Source organism: Melanotaenia boesemani, chromosome 20 (assembly GCF_017639745.1).
Source record: "Melanotaenia boesemani isolate fMelBoe1 chromosome 20, fMelBoe1.pri, whole genome shotgun sequence".
In the NCBI taxonomy this organism is placed as follows: Eukaryota; Metazoa; Chordata; class Actinopteri; order Atheriniformes; family Melanotaeniidae; genus Melanotaenia; species Melanotaenia boesemani.
Window position 1 is genome coordinate 9462060 of NC_055701.1, and position 19796 is coordinate 9481855.

The 19796-nt window shown below is 39.2% G+C and overlaps 1 protein-coding gene and 1 long non-coding RNA gene across 2 annotated transcripts; both read right to left on the reverse strand.

The window, feature by feature from the left end:
• Positions 1–453: 453 nt before the first annotated feature.
• On the reverse strand, positions 454–15680 carry LOC121631036. Its single transcript, XR_006008655.1, has 2 exons — positions 15440–15680; positions 454–2129 (listed from the first exon to the last, which is right to left on the reverse strand). It is a non-coding gene; the product is annotated as an uncharacterized LOC121631036 (long non-coding RNA).
• A 1548-nt stretch (positions 15681–17228) lies between these two features.
• On the reverse strand, positions 17229–19796 carry foxa2 (forkhead box A2). Its single transcript, XM_041972780.1, has 2 exons — positions 19502–19796; positions 17229–18861 (listed from the first exon to the last, which is right to left on the reverse strand). Exons 1-2 carry the CDS (start codon positions 19571–19573, stop codon positions 17686–17688), a joined length of 1248 nt encoding a protein of 415 aa, XP_041828714.1. The 5' UTR covers positions 19574–19796; the 3' UTR covers positions 17229–17685.

Sequence of the window (19796 nt, forward strand, 5' to 3'; positions counted from 1 at the left end):
AGAGTCTGGTCAGACAATGGAGCTGGACGACTTTCAGCATTATACAATGGGAAGGCAACAAAGATGTTGTCTCAAATCCCTCTCGAGATGTTGGGCCCCAACACTTTACTGTGGCCTACAGGCCTGTGAATTACAGTAAGTCTCCTAAAAGTGAGGATTTGTAACTCCTCTGATCAGACTCAGCTCACGGCCGGCGGAGGCTAAATCCCTGCAGGCAACCAGCAGCAGAGCAGGGATGAGATGAGCTGCCCATTTTAAACCCTTTTTGATAGTTTGAAGAAGGATGGTTTAAGGTGGCTGGATTTTAAAATGTGGTTATTTCAAGGAAGTTAAATATTTAAATAATGGTTGAAATTAACAAAAAAAAAATATTACAAATAACACAACACTTTTTATTTAAAGATACTTTTTATTAATTTTTTTTTTAAACCCATTTCCAAGGATTTTTTTTCTTTCCTTTCAAAGTGCTAACATTTCATGGTAGGGCACCAATATTTTTTTCCAATCATTTTTGGGAGAATAAAGCAAACAAAGCCTTGAGTGAATCCTTGAGTATACATACGCCTCTCTGTCTCTGGTAATACGTCTGCAAAAGTCTGAAAAACCCAGACGGATGTTTTTCTGATCAGCCAAAGGGAAACTACTTTTAACCTTTTTCCTATAATCACCTTTTCGTTTCTCAAAAATAGACACCTGACATTTTCTCTTATTCCATGTTTTTCCTTCCTTGGCTTTCTGCCTCTCTTTTTGTATCTGCATCTCTCACTTTTACAACTTCATTTCCTCTCCTGTTGATTTAATTTGTTTGTTTTGAAACATTTTTATCATCTTTCCAGTGATAACTGCTTTATAGGCTCAGGTAATTGCAGATTGTCAAACCAAAATGCTAGCAAGAGACAATATAAATATTTGAGTGATAAAGAAAAAAAAATGTTCCTGCACTGGCTTAAGTAGAAAATTGAAAATGAAATAAACAGTGCTTATTGTGACTTTTCCACTGATAAATCTTCCTTTCTTTGAGGGAACCAGCCAATAAGAGCAAAGCCTTTGTTCCTGTTATCACACACTGTTCGTTTGTCTCCCTGCCGGAAAGCCATGTTAAGATAACGCCATTCTATCATCTGATTGTCTTATCAAAGTTGAACGACACAGCGTCCCCCCATCATTCTGCTGAAAAGGTTAAGTACCTCTTCTTATAGTTTGCTCCCAAAATACTTAAAAGCAGCAATTAACAAAAATGTTATTTTAATTTATCGATTATATCATTGCCATTTTGAGGTATAAGGTTAATTTAGACTAATACTCAATCCCTGTTAAATTTCTTATGGCCTCCTCTCAACATTTCAAGTGCAAGAGTGTGCAACCCTTATGCAGCATTTGACACCAGGGTCAGTAGAATTGCCCCACTTGAACTAAAAGACATTTAGTTTGGTTTGGAAAGTGAAAACTTGGACACCATTAATTTGTTTGCTCTGCCACTAGTCATGACCACAGCAAATGCCATCACCTCAAAGAAGTGGACGGCCGTCTTCACTTTTATTTGTTTGTTTCTTTGGAGGGTGTGAGAAGTTGTGGAGCCTGCCTGCAGTGGACATTGCACTTGTGCGGGAATGGGGGGGTGGTGTGTTACGGCGACCATCCAGAAGGAAGGCTTTGCAGGGAGAAAGCTATAGGGAGCTAGCAAACAAGTTAGCTGGTGACAGAGTGGGGGGTGGCTGTGGTGATGGTGATGGGAGGGGTGGATTCATTTAGCCAGGCATAGCTGCTCTTGTTTGTGGTTGTCCCTGACAGCGTCGGCAACGCTGCTCCAAAGCACCTGTGTTTGCTCACTAGCTTTCCCCCAATCTGCTCGAAAAATGCTGTGAGCATGTCACATGGTGGCCAGATAGCCTGGGCACCATGGGAATACAAAAGCCGGGGCTTTTAGAACAGTTAATCATTAATGGAGGCCTCTCTTTTGTCCCCATTCAGCTCCACGCTGACAGAGGCTTTGATATTACATATGGCAGACAGGTCAGACGCAGATATAGCCAAGTACATCGACAGGAAAGAGCTTTCAGGTCGCATGATGCAGGGTGATGAAAGTGAACAGCAGTGGAAGTGTCCATCACATGGAAAGCCATGTGCATCTGTAGAGGATACAAAAAAAACACTGATTAATTTTACATCACAATACATGCACTTTGCTGTAATTGCACTATATAATAATTATGATCCCGCTGTAGAATGTGGGTTTGAAAATGAGCTGCCAAGTTCAGGTGAGTTCAGTGTTTGTGTATACCAGAAAATCTGAAATAGATTCATGATTGCAGCTTTGTCACTGATTGGCAGGATGGTAATAAATGGAGTAAGTCTTTAGGACTGAAGGCCATTTTACCAACCCTGCAATTAATTAAGACTCCCTAATCTCAGTTTGCTCTCCATCTTGAACTGTCAATGAAAAGTCTTGGACTCATTTCACGCCTGTCAACGTAGGCTTTAGAATAAGGGAGGGAAATACAAATGCTTGATCTTGCTTCCACAAAGCAGGGCCACATTTATCTAGACAGGGAGGTTTGCACAGCCACATTCATAGAAAGCACTAAAAGGGTCAGAAACAAACTCTCATCTTCCATTTACCTCTGCATGCCAATGGTTCTTTATTGAAAGTTAGTCTCGATCCCACCCTAACCCCCCACCCCTCCGGTGCTAATAATCCTGTATGGGACTTGGAGAGGATAGTGGGACCACAAACATTTACAGCTAAAATGCAGCACAAGTGCAGGCAAAGTGGCCACTCAATGCAGGATGCTTAGTGTGCCGAGAGTCAATCATTAACATGGCACATTTAGTGATATCTGCTCGCACACACTGAGTAGAAGTCAAAAGATAAATGAAGGTTGTGTTTTGTGGAATGAAGTCAGGCTCCAACTTACCAACTTAGGTGCTTTAGCAAACATACCAGCCCACACATAGGCTTCTTTTGAGATGTTTATTGTCTGTTCTCATGACGCTCTAAGACAATATGCCCCAAGCTGGCCAGCAACAGCAAAATGACTCAATAAAGTACTCCCTATAATCTTTGACAGAAAGATGTCACCCTGTCAACATTAAATATGCCAGTTTTTCATGCACTTGAAGCTTACACTTTTATTAATATATAACTCAATCCCAAACAACAATTTTAAACCATCTAACATTTGTTTTCATTTCAACATGATGCAGAGACTTAACCAAAAAATAAAAACATTTCCTCAATCATGTGAGCATCATGCAGCCATAAATCTTTCCCTTCCATGTAGCTTGACTTCACTACAATGTGTTTATTTGCTAACCCTGGTCACCAGTGATAAGAGCCGCCGATGACGCTACCTTAAACTGTACTGTAGCTCACCGTCTCAGTATGTCTATGTTCCTAACAGCACATTTGTACTGTGCAACCTGCAACAAGAGGAAAATAAAGAAAAAACATAGGTACTAATAAATCCTCTGTCTCTGTTATATGAAAATGAATTAGGGTGAGTGGAGTCAAAGGATGGGCTTAACAAGTGTATGTTTCAAACAAAAGTTCCTGTTTCTGGAGGGAAGGTGCATGGGTGATAGATGGCTTGGCAAACATAGCTGACATACCTGGGCAATGCCATGGGCCGGTCACAGCCCAGGACTGAGAGGGACATTGTGTGAGTTTTTGAGTGTGCTTGTGTGCGTGAGTGTGTCAGCGTGTATCCTCCAAAGCTATCCTTCTTCCCTCTAAGGCTTTCTCTCCCTCCTTTCCTCCACTCGGGCCGTGGGGATCACTTCAGTCAGTAGAGCCCTGTTTGACAGAGACACAGCCTCCATATAAATCCCATCCTCCTATTTATTTGATGTGCAGTTCTACTAGGACGCCTTCGATCCATCCTCAGGGAGCCCGCATCTCAAAACACTCAAATAGTCTGGGTGTGCAGATAAGCACGGGGCTGGAATTATACTCCCAAATCCTTATAGAGCATTGTTCCATTCTACTTTAAAGCATTCATAGAAGAGAAATGGACAGCTGTTATAGAATTATGAAGAAATGTAAGTGCTGTTTTATGTAATTTAAAATGTTGTATTGTTGTTTGTAGATGCAACAAATAAATTGGGAAAATTGAAGCAAAATAATGGGTTCATAATGCTTTTTCCTCGGGTGCAATTTGGAGCACCCGAGGGAGATGGGTCAGTGCAGTCTGGTGGGTGAGTGGTAAATCTTTACAGAGAACACCCAGGAATGTTTAGTTAGCTCGCCCGTCGCATTCAAGCATGTGTGTCAAAGGTGTTTACAGGGTGTTGACATTCACGCACTGGTAGAGAAGTAATGTGAATAATATAGCATATCCGGTTGAGAAGCTCACAAATAAAATTTTCAACAGAAATGATGTGACGCCAAACCCTAAAATGCTACAGCATAAACTGTGACATTTAGCCAAAGAATCTGAAAATATTCCTATAATTATTTGTCTTTTCTTAATTCTTATTGCATCAGCATTTGTAAACAATACTAAACATTTGTTTTTGCATTGCCACAAAAAGGTAAATAATTGTAAATTATCAGACATTAATTATGAAGAGCACATTGATGTGTTTTAATATTTATTTTGGCAAAACCGCAGTTCAAATTTTAAATAATACATGATGAAATTATTTATTTTGGATTAAATTTGAATAAGAATATAAAATTATTGAGTTAAATTTGACACGGCAGTAACTTAATAAAGCACAAATGCAGTAACGTGTTAAACTGGACCAGATCTCAGGAGGCTGAAAGCCATACAAGTAAACACAGCTTTTATCCATTAATCCAACAATAATGTTTAAATAACACTGACACTGGGTTACAGCAACCGGTTGGTAGTGTTTAAGATAACCCAGTATTGCAGTATGACCCGACACCGAGTTAATTTTTAACCTAGTAATCTTCCGAATTTATGTAATAATATTCTCACACAGACATGGATTACTTTTTTCCCTCTTCAGTTTTCTTTAATATTAAAGAAGGAATACATTTTTTAGAAAATATATTTTATTTAATCTTTAATAGAATTATGAATTAACAATCTGAAGTCTAAATGTTTAGATTTATTACTGACAGTGATGCTGTAGTTATTTTAATTTAATGACTTAGGTTTTTTAGCAATTAAATCCTTTATCATTTGCTTTTTTTTTTAATTATTTACATTATTATATTAATTAAAATATTATATTAATTATAATACAAAAAGTAAAGTGGCTTTGGTAGTGAATTTTGCTGTGCACATTAATGAAAAAGGTGTTGATTTCTGAGGTATTAAATGTATTATTTTTTAATCAAAAATCTGACACAAAATACTGTTTAAAAATTTTTTAACACATTTAAAATAGCTGTTATTTTCTTTTATTTGCATGTTAACATTTTTAAAATACAAAATTTCCATTTTATTATCAATTCTCTGATTTTCATAAAAATATGAGCATAGACTCTCGAGGTATGCTGTTTTTATTTTTGTTTGTTTTTTTGTTTTTTATTGTTTGTTTGCTATTGTTTTTAGCGGTATGATTGCTTTTTTTTTTGTTTCTTTGTTAGTTTATTTGTATAAATAAAGACTTAATGACAGAGGGGATTATGCGTGATAATTGATGGTATAATAGTATTTTAACAGACAGTAAAAAAGGCATAAATAACTACTTTTTTCTTCTTTCTTTAATGTAAACCCCATGAGTATTCAAAGTCTGAAAAACTGAAAGTCTGAAATGGCTAGACATATAAAAAAGAAATATTACAAATGTTCTCAATATTTTTTGTTATGTTTTCTTTTTTTAAAATAAAAAAGACAAAATACCAGTACAACTAAATACCCTGTCTGTCTGTCTGTCTGTCTGTCTGCATGTCTGCATGTCTGTCCAAATGACCACCCACTGAGAGCTCCAGGGATGGAAGTAAATGGCCCTAACTTTATCCTACAAGCTCTATACACCAACCTTCAGGTGACAAAACAATAACCCGGTAAAGTGCCTGGACATCTAATTACTTTAGGTCATATCACCTCCAGGTTTAGCAACTGAACCACACACCAAAAATCTAAAGGCATCCTTCAGACCTTCACCTCCAAACGTAATTGGAGGAGTGTTGTAAGTTTCCTATGACTCACACAGCTTCTTTCTCCACCCATGAATGCTGGAAGATTGTAGGTCGTAGTTAACTTTAGAAAAGAAGTTCTCTCAGCTCATAAATTACACGGCAACAGACAACCTTAAGCAGTGTTGAAATGCCTCGAACAGAGCTTTATTTCAGCGTTGCTGGAGCGTGAAGCTGAGAGCACCACCCCACAAGGAGCCTGGCTCTCACAAGCACATAAGACAGCTATTTATCTTGCCATACCTGAGGTCTGACATGCTGGCAAAGCGCTGTTGGTGCACCAAGGGTGGATGTAAAAACAAGTACTTACTGTTTCTTAATGATGTTGCTCTTAACGTATTGCTTCCGTAACAGGTCTTCCCTTGTTTTTCTTTTTTCTTTCTTTTCTCTTTTTTGGTCCCTGTGTATAAAGTCTGGTCTTAAATTTAAAATTTCTGCCCCAAACAAAAGGGCTTTCCTTCCTGGGGCCTGTCTTGGCACAGCAAATAGCACTTTGAAATCTGATCTGATAGATTAAGAGATTAAGAGCTCGAATAAACCATTGTGGAGTCATCATGGGTTGTGTTTTCTCTCTGGAGAAAAAAGAACAGTTTTTAATGCAGTGTCTGTGAGTGTAAAAACCTTTTGTAACCAGTTCATCACTTTCAAATACAATACAACCCTAAAGAAAAAGCATATACGATGTATGTGTTTCACTCAAAAGTGACAGTAAAATCAACCGGTGAACATCTTTTTTCAGTGTTGCTTCACAACATCATATTGTGTTGAATCATTCTCAGTCTGACCACCCAGGGGGTCCTGACACCACAACCTTTACAGAGGGGGATGGGTTTCTGTGTGTGTTTGTATTTTGGCAAGTGTCTGCTCACATGCATGAATACGCTCCTTCATCTTATGTGAATTGATCCTCCTGTGCATCCCTCTACCCCTTTTTTTTTATTTTATTTTGTTTGTTTTATTATTTTCTTCCTGACAGACTGCAGCGGGGAAGCTCACTGCTTCCATTTCCTGCTATGCAGACTGCATTACATGAGTGTGAATACACATTAAGCAGAGAACAGGTCAATGTAAATGCAAAACCACACAGCAAAACAAAAGAGCACAATATGTATCCTTCTCTCAGCCAGAACCACAACTCTTGTAGTATTTGCCCTCTCCTGGAGTTGCCATCAGGTCATTTAATGCCACATCTCATTTCTCCCTCAAGGGCACTCTTCAGCTTTCTGTCCTTGGCTGGAAAAGCACATCTTTGTCCAATTCTGCATTGCATAATGCATTCTAAATAAATCTACCAACCTTTTGTTTGTTTGTTTGTTTTTGTTTTGTTTTATATTAACACTGATTAAACTACTCTGAAGTTAAAATTCCGCCTCGGGCCTGCATCATTATCACAAAAGTTCTTGACTTGTGCTTCGCTCTCTAAGACGAAGAGAGGGGTCACCCCTTATCCCCCTCCCCAGCCACAACCCTGCCTTTTATGGCAAAGTGAGAGCAATTCAACCCCTAAACGAGTACACATGCTAAGGTGAACTGAGATACACACACGATAACCCATTCAATTAGACAGCAGCGTCATGGCAAGCAGAATGTGGACAGATAAATGATCATACAGTATGGCATACAATGGGCATTAGAAGTATAGGGCAGCTGGGCTCTTATCTGGCCAGGGAAGAAGAAACCAGGCAACAAAGGGAGGCCTACGACTAAGAGGCTTGATGCATGGGAAAGCCATGGGCCGGCCATTGTGGCTGCCCTTCTGCTGAGCAAATAGTCCAAACTGTTCATTCCCCATCTCCCATTCTCTCGCCGGTACATTGTTTGTGTCCTTGCATTTCATTCTGACTGGGGAAGATTGCTCTCAGGGCCAGTGAGCAAACAGTCCAGAAAAGAGCCAGCTATCTCCTGCCGTTCCCAGGAGAACTAGCATTTTTATTTCAGCTCCAAGCTGTCAAAGGATTGGAGAGTTTATGTCAGGATCCTGAATTAATTGCTTTAAGCCTTGGGGCCGACGCCGGCGTTTTTATCACCAAATGTTCGGTAAAATGTTTCCTAGCAAATTATGCAGAACCCCCACCATCTCCTTTCTGAGTCGACAAACATTTGGTATTGGATACATACAGGATGACTTTCAGCAACACAAATGATGTGTTTAGTTGTTGTGACAGCACAATGGTGTGAATAGTGATGAGGTATAGCACGGCTGTCAAGGATTTGGGGAAATGAGAGCAAACAGCAAACTTTTGTGTGTGTTGTCTTCTTTTCCATGATGGTAGGTGCACGAGCCAAGCTTGGCAACAAAATGAGTACGCTTACAGATGCCTCAATAAACCATAGATGTTCAGACATTTGGTGGACCAAGCTTTAAAGGCTCCAAACTGTCCCCTAAACTGCCAACCTGACTTTCACAACCGTCTGTCATTCATATATCCATCCCATGTCACTAATTACCTATGCCTCCAACATATTTACTTAACCAGGCTGTATATAGCAACTACTTCATGATCTGAAAAAGGTCAATTAGCACCTTGAACCTGAGGCTATTTTGTTGTTATGAACTTTTTTTTTTTAAATCCTTAAAATCTAACAATTGCAGCTCCACATCTGTAAAGCCAAACTGAGTAAACTTGGCACTATGAATGAAAGGTGTTTCCTAAATTTAATTACAAGTCTTTATTATGACATTTTTACCAAATGAAAATTAGGAAGTAAATAAGAAACTGTTCCACAAACTTCTGTGTTTCTAAGAGATTTGTTGCAACTGAAATAAAGTAAGTGTACCATAAAAGTTTTTTTTCTTTCTTTATTCCAGGCAGTTTTTTCTCTTTGTCACTCAATTTAAACATAAATACAGCCAGACTTTGTAATGGGCTCAACATAGAAAGGACTTGCCCTGTTGAGACCTCTTTTTTTCTTGTTAAATGTCAAAGTCACACTTTTGATACAGTTGGAAACATGTGCACAAATCAGTAATAATAAACAATTACTACACTGCTGACTCTTTTTCTAAACATCACACTGTTGACATCTATGGATATTTTGGTTCCATTTTGACCAGAACAAGAATGGACAGTTAAACAGTTACAGTAGTCTTTTCAGCCACCCATCAATGACTAAACCAAAAGCCACCACCTTTTCTAAAAGAGGTAGTGTAGTGAACCGTCATATTTGCATCCAAAAAAAAAAACATTAGCAAAATTTTACTGTACCACATGATGTTATGCTATTTGTTTGAATAAGCCCTTTAACAAACTACCCATCAATCACTCATTACTGTCAGGAAAAAATAATCCTAAAAATTTCCTAAAAAAAATATGCAACTTCTCTTTATGTTAAAGATTTGCATATGAAGGGAAGTCTGTGTAGAATTTGCCTAATTACATAGATGCAACTGACTCTGACCCTGTAACTTCAAACAATTTTTGGTTCTAACAAGTCTGAACACAGCAAGTTTAACCGTTGGTATAAATTTATTTTGTGCAATAAGTGCACTTTCACACTTTATCTATTGGGCACTTCTAGATAAGAGTGTCTCAGCTCTGACCAATAAATCTCCCAGTCAACTCTTTAATCTGAGCAGATATTAGGTGACAAACTCCCTGATGTATCTGTCAGCGTCAAGCAGTCGAGGGTTAAATAGTGTGTATCAGGGGACCACTCTGCAGTGGGGAAAACATACAGGCCTCATCCTTCACTATAATCTGCTCAACAGCCCTATAGACACCTCCCAGCTTTCCTCAATCCTTCAACTGAACATCCGTCTTTCCATTTTAAATAACACAGCCATTTATATGGGATTAAATTGGGGATTAATTTGATTCACGTCAGGGTATGGGAATTCATTAGTGGGCTGACAGTGACACTATACATGGAGGGAATTTAATTTGAATGCCCCAAGGGAAGCTTTATAAGGCACTGAAGCTGTGTTGAAATAGAGCTCTAAAAGACAAGGGTGGATGTTGTTCCACTCTCAAGATTTCAACACCCGTAAAGTGGAACTTTATTGCTTTTGAGGGGTTGTTATCAAATTGAGAGCAGCACTGCTTTTAGGTGAGAGTGCTGTGAAATGGATAGAGCTTGTTCGACAGCGAGAGATTGGTTTATCTGAAGAAAAAAGGCTTACACTCTGATTCGGCCTTGTCTATCTGCATAGTTGAAGACCCTTGGATGAACAGGGGGAAGTATAAACAGCTTTTTCACACAGGTTTGCCTCTCACTCATGTATGGTATTAAGATGAGCACATTATTTGAATGTCAGTGATTCTCATGAATGTTGAAATGGCATATCTATTGCAGCCTTTCCTGACAAGCAGTGCAGTGTAAGGCGAAGGCATTAAATTCAGCTCCAACGCAGATTACAGAATTTACCCCTGCAGAACACCACCATGGCATTTTCTAAATTGGACAAGTCCCATTGTAAGATATCCTATCAGTGTGCACATGTCTGCATAGCAGAACATATGCTGGGCAAAATATTCTGTAGTTTGTTATTCTGAGGACAGCACTGGGGGCACACAGGCTTGTTTGCCTTTGCTGGGAGAGGAGATTGGATTGGGGGTTTAAATGAATCACTGGCGCACCACGTTTATAGGTTTCATTAACTTTTAATGAGTTGGGTGTCCTTCGCTGTGATTGGCTGGCAAAGCTCTGCCTTCACTTCCTGGAACTGGAGCTGAGGGGGAAGTGAGGGGATATAGCAGCATGTTGGCTTCCATGTTATGACCATGTGCAGCTGAATGTGCCACAATGGGTGAAAATGGCACAGAAAATGGGGAGTAATGTGGCTCTGTATATGGTGCTATTCATCTGCACTGGCAGGAGCTGAATCTAAAACCTGGATGTATTGAGTCTCAAGGGGAATAAAGAAACCATGGCAGATCAATCACAGTCAAGCAGGCATCCCTTTACCACTCCTGACTGACATATCGTTTTATGGTGGCTTCGCCAGCAAGGTTTGATCTCTAAGACAGGCATGAGGCCCACAGGGAAATGCCTGTGGAATTGTCAAAGAGGAGCTAGAAGCATGAGTCCATGCAGAAACACAAATCATTCAAGCAGTATACACATACCTATGCCTAACTTCACATTTTGAGAGTCCTTGATCTGTATTCAATCTAGAATTTTTCTGCTTGGTTGATCACACTTTGATTATCTGGTGTGGAAGTCATTTTTGCTTTGTTTCTTCTTCTTCTTCCTCTTCTTCTTCTTCTTCTTCTTTGTATTCTTTATTTTCCTTGAGAAGGTAATCTCTTCCAGTGTGGGATTGAGACTCATCTCACTGCTCTTGTGAAACAAAAACTTAGACAGTGATTCAATTTATCTCAGTCAGACTAACATAAAATGGAACTCTTTCCCTCAAAAGTTTACATTAAGTTCACCACCATTGATTTTCAGCAGTTCCCAACTGGATTGGTAAGGTGGGGACTGTTTCTCTTCCATTTGCATGATGTGGATAAACACTGACCATCCATCCACTTCCAGCCGTATAAAAGCAGCAGGGTAGTGAGAGGCACCCCGTCCAGCCCTGAATAGACTGCCTTTAGGTCACTGCATGTCCCACCAGCTGTTGCCTCACAGTACTCAATGGGCATTGTTGATGGATCTTTCTTTCTCCGTCTCTTTCTCTCTCAGGACATGAAGGAGTCCTGCACTGGAATGTCACAGAGTCGTGTCAGAAAAGTGCGGACACATCACAGTTAGCATCCGCATTCTCACCCTGTCCATCTACCCATTGCTCTCATTTTCTCTCTGGTGGTCTCCCTTTTTTCCTCACATAGATACACCTCCTCCCTTTCATCATCAGCATCGTCATTATCACAAGAACATCCACAGATGGACGTTTATTTCCAAAGATAAAAAGAAAACAATTCTATCAGTTATAAACAAAACTATGAAAAAATTTGACAAGGTTTAATTGATTTTGTAAAGTGCATCATAAGAGGAAAAAACAAAGATCAAATCAGCACAGAAAATAAGTCAAATTTTAGAGGAAGGTGTTTGTCTAAGGTACAAATCTCTAAATCCCTGATTATACTTTAGGAGGATATTCCAGGTCATGAACAGAAGAACAGAAGTCTGTGTTTTTTACTCTTGATTGGTGCATTAAATGTCAACACACTATAACAAATTACTACTGAAAGAGCTTATGTTATTTGTTTTAAAAAGAAAAATAGAATAATTTGCAGATTTTCAATTAAATTAAATTAAAATAAACTACATTACATTTAATATAAAAATGTTATTATGATTTATATAAAAATGCCATAATAGTTAAACAGCCCCTCTTTGATTTATACATTTCTTGACTTTTATCAAAAATGCAAAAACTTCCTTTTTTAAAAATTATAATATGATTAATAGGACATTAAAACAAAACAAAATAATTTTATAAAGATTTAAACATAGGTAAATAAGAAAAAATAATCATTTGCGGATTAGGCCTTACAAAACACCAAACTGCAATGCAACCAGAATACAACTTCTAATAGTTAAAATATAGTTACTATATTTACCCTTTTTTACTTTTTTTTCTGTGACTGTAAATAGTAGCTATATTGATCTGTAATACAGGGTCTTAAACATGTATGTTTATTTGCGTTTATGGATCATTTTTACATTTCAACTAAATGGATAAAATTGCATTTACATGATTTATCATGCAGCTTAGTATTTATGTCACATCATCTCTTAAATATTTCAGTTACGATAATATTATTTTTGTTTTTCGTTTCTCCTTTAGATTTATCAAGAGCAGAATATTAAAGCCAACTACGAAATGTTTATTGATTTCTTACGTCAACATCCAATCAAAGCCTATATTTTCTTTATATGTTAAATTTAGCTATACTGTAAATATAGCATGTATACAATTTTGTGGAAATAATAAAACAATAATAATAATGGGAAATAATCATTTAAATTTCGCTTTATTATTTTATTTATTTATTTATTTGTGATTTCGCGGAGAAATTGCATACGCTGAATGGACGGACGGGGCAGCGAAGACACCGGAATGGGCCGCCTGCTGAGAGACCATGGGTGGCTCTGAGTTCTGACTTTGTGGTCCCTTTAATATACTGAGGGATGACAGTTTGCCTTGCTAAGATATGGGATTAGGAGTATTTCTGGTGAAAGAGGAGTTAAGTCGAGCTAGTGTGGACGGTCCCTCCCCTGCAAAAGGCTGAGACAGAATTACAGCTTGTTGGACCGGTGTCCCGCCGTCACCATGGAGACAGCTCTACTTGGGTGTTCCAGTCTGCGGGCTGCGGCGCAGAGCCTATAGGTGCGGCACAGCCTGCTGTGTCTGCAACACCATATGACTCGCTTAAAAAACGCTACACCTGATTTAATAAATACACCACTAAGAATTGAAGTCTCTTTTTGTTTGTTTCTTTGTTTAGTCGTTAGGCCTGTTGAACTCAGTTGCACATACAGATCATATTGCATCACGGCTTCTGCCCTGATGGTAATGAACAGCAAAGCTATCTAATTATTTTTGTTTCCTATTTGTATTTTGTCCTTTAAGGCTGTATAACTCATTTTACGAATAGTAGCGCCATAAATGTGCTGTAGTTTATTGAGCTGACGCCCATGGGTGGATGCCTAGAGCTTAGGATACTGAGTCACTCATTGAAACAGAGGCCCAAACTCGCCCAGACTTTAAAAAGTCAAAGAATCTCACTTGTTTTGTTTTGTTTTGTTTTTGTTTTTTTGTTTTGTTTGTTTTGTTTAGTTTTTTTTCGTTGGTGTGTTTGTTTGTTTTTTATGTTTTTGTAATAATTTTTTTGTTTGTTTTGTTTTGTTTTTTTTTTGTTTGTTTTTTTTTTGTTTCGTTTTGTTTTTGGTTTTTTTCAAAATGAATGAAAGACTACATTTACTTACATTAACTATATTGTAGCCTATCTGTTGACAACTGGTTATTGTGCCGTGGATGTTTGCGGCCGGAGTCAAACTGCCTGCAAAAGACGCGGATGTATTGTGCGTCTGTGAGAAAGGAGGTCTATAGGTATATTCCAGGCCCTGGGCAAGAAATATGCAAATACGACTCCAAGTAATGCAGAGAAATTAGGTTAACGGGCAAAAGGGGGAGGGGGTGCTTATTCTGTTGCTATAACAACAGATGTGCGCCGGCAGGCCAGAAGCTGCAGAGGTATCCTCCTTGATGGGAAAAAGAAAACGTTTTTTTTTTTTTTGTTTTTTTTTCTTAAGTGGGAAGACGGAGACGGTGCAGTGTTGTGGCCTCAGTGCACTTTTGTCCGACACAACAAGATTGAGGCTAGTTACCTTTGAACCGGCAAAGATCCAAAAGGCCATTCCAGTCTCAAAGTGCGCATGAGGGGGGCTTGACAGGGGTTATCCCGCCTTCAAAGGGTCGGATAGAGAAACAAATATTTAATGCCGAGGGCTCTCCATCCACTTATGATTTAGAACTAGGGCCGCTTGAACATCTTTTGCCCTGATAGTAATAACAACAACAACAACAATATTATTATTATTATTATTATTATTATTATTATTGTTGTTGTTGTTGTTGTTGTTGTTATCATTGTTGTTGTTGTATTAATAACTTTGCTATTTATTAGCTGTAAATTACTGTTATTTCTTTTTCATTTTATCAGTCATTTTATTTTAAAAAAATCAAATGTAAATATTGTTCAAAAAGATCAAGAAGAAAATTAAATTAAATTGATTTATAGAGTTACACTGTTCAGGAAAAGCAGAAACTGAATCTGCGTTAACTGGTTTGTTGACATCTGTGCAGCAACATGGTATTTATCAACCGCACACTGCAAAAAATATCCATCAGAAAGTCACCAGGAGAGCAATTAGACCAATATTTCTTTTTGCAAGTGCAGAAATTCGCTTGTCACGCTTGTTTCCCGTTTAAAAGCAAAATTGTGTTTTCCAGAATGAGGTTAGAAAAACGTTCGTTGGATGACCTCCTCGGAAAATGTATCACAGTGGAAGTGAGAAAATAGTTGGCCTCCTCGTGTAGATGGTTTATGCCTTTGTTAAGAAACACATTTCAACATGTCAGTGGCAGTTGTTTTTTTTTAGTGCAGCATCATCTCTCTAAGCAGCATGCAACTCATAGACACAAAACATGAAGCAGCCTCTATCAAACACACAATCTGCAGATCCCCTCAGCTTTGTACCACCCAGACTTCAAAATCCAATACGTCTCCTTTCCCATGATTTTAGGATATCGACCTCTGCACCCCCCCCATCCTCATGCATGCCCGGGAAGCGCAATCAAATTACCTCGCCCTCCAAATAGAAAAGTAAAAGCTTAAGAGAGAATGAATTATACGAAAATAAAACGTTTCATACCTGTGCAAAATAGCCGGTGTATGTTGTTGGCAAGCCACACAGGAGCCCTTTGTAGAAGCTCGCCTTCTGCCTTCTGCAAAGGGCTTCAGACATCACAGCATTTATTTGAGCTCAAACTCTGTCACTGTTGACTTTAGCACAAAGCAAAGATTTCACTGCCCCGCTAGTTAAAAAAAAGATTATTTTACAGAGATATCGATCAGCGTGCTATAAAAAAAATCAGCTTAGCATTATATGTCTAAAATGAATAGAACGAAATTTAATGTCTGTGTAAATTTACAGAGCTGCGGCATCCTATTTAAAGTTTACACTTGTGCAATTTGGTTTGTGTGTGTACTCTTCCTATATGTGGGCATAGCCTCCACTCTATTGTTTACTGGCTTTGTTTATTCGCAGATCACGCTGTTTAAAGTACGATCTGTAAAGAGGGTCTGGAGAATAAACGCACACTTTAGGCCCTACGTGTTCAGAAGTCGAAGGGGTGTCATTATGGGAAAAAAAAGGAGCGCAAATGTCCCCAAACTGCATCACCGGCCTTGGATTTGAGCTCAGCGGGGGAAAAGCAGGCAGAAAGGGGAGTTGGGATTCATGTGAAAGACAACTAGCTTGTCTTGTCTAACAAGAGGGGAGGGCCAGACTACTTTAAAAATAGGGAGTAGACAATGGGGCTCCCAGATTGTAGGGGAGAGAAGTTAGAGCATCACATTCAGGCGACTGTGTTCCTGAATCAGCCCCCTTTTCCAGCAACTATTCTCCTGCGCCACAGGAGGCTGTTTTATGAGACAATGACACTTAATCTTATTCACTGATCTAAACTTTGCAGTGTGTGTGTGTGTGTGTGAGAGAGAGAGAGAGCGAGAGAGAGAGAGAGAGAGAGAGAGAGAGAGAGAGAGAGAGAGAGAGAGAGAGAGAGAGAGAGAGAGATAAGATAAGTGTGTAGCAAGGGTGACTGACATGCATGTATAGTGTTTAGAAGTTTGACTTATATGGGTCACTGTATGTGTGGGAATTCAATCTACTGATTATATTTGTGTATGTTTTTATTTATCATATTTTCAGTGGCAGAATTTGCGAAGTTGAGTGGTACAGCTATATGTGCACGCCCAATACATGGGTTGCACGTCCAATTTATAGTTTTGAATGAATAGCGTTGACCTATTTTTTTTTCTTTATAAACTTTTCCATATGCGTATCCTTTCTTATGTTTTATTTTATCATTTTACAAAAATATAAGAAAATAGTTAATGTGTTCGATAAACCTTTTTTCCCATCAATATCGCCATTTGTGTTTGGGATTAATGAGCATATATTTGTTTTGTTTGCATTTCCTGAGAGACAAATTGAGAGCATTGTTCCCGGTTTTATCCAGCAAAGCTATTAATCCCCCGCTGAAAGAATACGCCTCATTACAACAGCACGTGGGTGAAAATAAATTCCACAATTTAGAAAAATGGAAATAAATGTATATCTGATGCACTTATATCGAACTCGTTTGCACTGACTTGCAAAAACGAGATCTAAATAAAACATAGTTCCGTTTTTGGTTGTACATCCAATTTAAATTTATCTCTTTTAACCTCTAATTTTTATTTGCTGTAAACTTTTTAAAATGATTAATTACAAATGATTCTATATGTTTGTACAGGTGATATGTTTTTCCTGTGCACTCTCATCGCAATAGAAACTGTTCTAAACTTTTTTATGATATAGATAAGTTAATAATATATAGACTATTCTTGTATAATAATAATAATAATAATCATAATAATAATAATAATAAGCCATCATATTCAGAAAACAAAACCATTAACACTTTAATATAGATTCTGTTCTTGTCACTACAAGAATACACATATACAAGCCATAAATAGGAATTACACAAATGATTGAACAAATCCTGCGAGGCATTTAAATTCATTGAGGAATCCAGTTATGCAGATGTAAGCTATCTTACAGCAAGCTGTTGTTGTTGTTGTTGTTTGTTTGTTTGTCTTTGGGGTCCATTCCTGAAGCCGAACAGATTTTGTCACATTATTATCATTACTTTAATTATTATCATCAACATCATCTCTTAAAATAATTAAGGCTACTAACAAACTCGACAACTAAAACGAAGGGAAACGTCAAAAATATCTGAAATACATATTGTACAACAAAGTCTATATTTTTTTTTGTTTGTTTTTGTTTTATACAAATGTACAAATCGAATGGGAAGAAAGTCCACGCCGGATGGCGGGGTGAAGAGTTTATGAGGAGTTCATGATTGGCCTGGAATAGACACCTTGGTAGTAAGATGTGTCAGGTATAGATGCAGAATCCAGACCGGCTTTACCCGCCATCGAGCCCATAGAGAGAGCTCCGGTCATTGGGGAGCCATATCCAGAGTAGTGCATCACCTGCTCATAAGTCTTAAGGTCCATTTTGTGATGCTGCTGCTCTGAGGACATGAGGTTATTGATGGAGAACGGGTGGTTAAAGGAGTAGTGGTGCTCTGGCTTCAGGTGGGCTTCGTGCGCAAGGACCGAGTGATGCTGAGACATGAGGTGCTGCCCCTGCGACACCGGGGAGGCGGCGGCGTGCTCCGGGCTCAGGGCCTGGCTCGTCTTCATGTCCGACAGGGACCTTTTGTGGTCGCTGGAGGAGGAGTTGGAGTGCGGGGACTCGTTGCCGTTGCAGCTCTCTGAGCTACTGTTTGAGGAGCCGCCGTCTCCCGGCTTGCGAGTGCCGTCCTTCATTGCAACCTTCTTCTCGCACTTGAAGCGCTTCTGCCTCCTCAGGTAGCAGCCGTTTTCAAACATGTTCCCGGAGTCCGGGTGGAGAGTCCAAAAGGAGCCTTTCCCGGGTTTATCCGGCGATCTGGGTACTTTGAGGAAACAGTCATTGAACGACAAAGAGTGGCGAATGGAGTTCTGCCAGCGCTGCTGGTTCTGTCGATAAAAAGGAAATAGGTCCATTATCCACTGATAGATCTCGGCCAGTGTGAGCATCTTACTGGGAGACTGCTGGATAGCCATGGTGATGAGAGAAATGTAGGAATATGGAGGTTTGGCGTGTGTGTAGCTCCTGCGGTAGGTTTTGGGATCTCTGGACCTGTTGATGTTAGACTGTCCGTAAATGGGGCTCATGGCGTTCATGTTAGTGTACGATGTCAGGGGATTCATAGCTGCGGGCTGTGCGGTCATGGGACTCATACTGGGACTCAAGGCTGCGCTCATGGCCGTCATGCCGGCGCCCATGCCGTTCATGGCTCCAGTTCCCGGTGACATGCCGGTCATGGAGGGACTCATGCCCGTGTTGACGTATGACATGTTCATTGAGTTGGCCGTCATGTTGGCCGTGGTGCTCATACCGGACATGCTCATGTAGGTATTCATAGAGTTCATTCCCAGGCCTGTGTTCATGTTGCCAACCGAGGTGTAACACTGTCAGTGAAGAAAACAGGCATAGATGAGTTCAGCACTGGTAGCTAAACAGAGGAAATGTATTTAAATGTATACATATACAGTTATTATTTAAATCTTATAAATCATGTTTTTGTTTTTAATTCAGAATAATAGCGCAATTTGTAAAGACTGGCATCGTCTTATGAGCGCTTTCTTTTGCCGAAGATAGTTTTAAGTTACAAATGTACGTGCTTAACAATGTAATCAACCTGTATGGTAAATAAAGTGAATTAAATAATCCGCTTAAATGCGCCATTTCTCTAAAAATGTTTACACTTAACAAGACGCTGCTCACGCAAATAGCGTCTGCAGCTCAAATATTTGAGCCCATCTCCCCCAAAACCAAACACTAAAATCGAGTGTAAACGTGACCAAAAATAATCATATTTAGTAGTGACATCGATAGACATATGAAATTATAATCCGAGAGAAAAGTTTCCCTCACTTCATGTCAAGCAACTTTGTTAGGATAGTGCGCTGCGTGGAGATGGGGGAGGATTTGGAGGCGCCTCAAGTCAATATTTGATCACAAAGTTAATATTATCTCAGGGCTAATATTGAGTTGTATAAAATGGGATCGGCTTTAGACAGGAAAAAAATATATATTTAAGGTACCCACCTCAGGCTCTCCGTAGTAGGTGCTCCAGTCGGTGTGTTCGTGTCCTTCCATTTTAACTGCTCCAAGCATCATGGAGGACTTTCACAAAGCGTCTCCCAGCAGAGGAAAAGCCAAAAGTCTCTCTAATAGCCAGTAACTAGGGACCACTGAGAGTATTTGGGTCGTCGGTGTGTCCCTTCGTCAAGGAATGGTGCATGTGTCTTACGGAGCCAGCCGTGATGCGTCCTGTCAGTGACTGGAGTTCAAATGACGCTCCGCACTGCTTGTTAACGCTGTGATATAGCTCTGTGCGCTA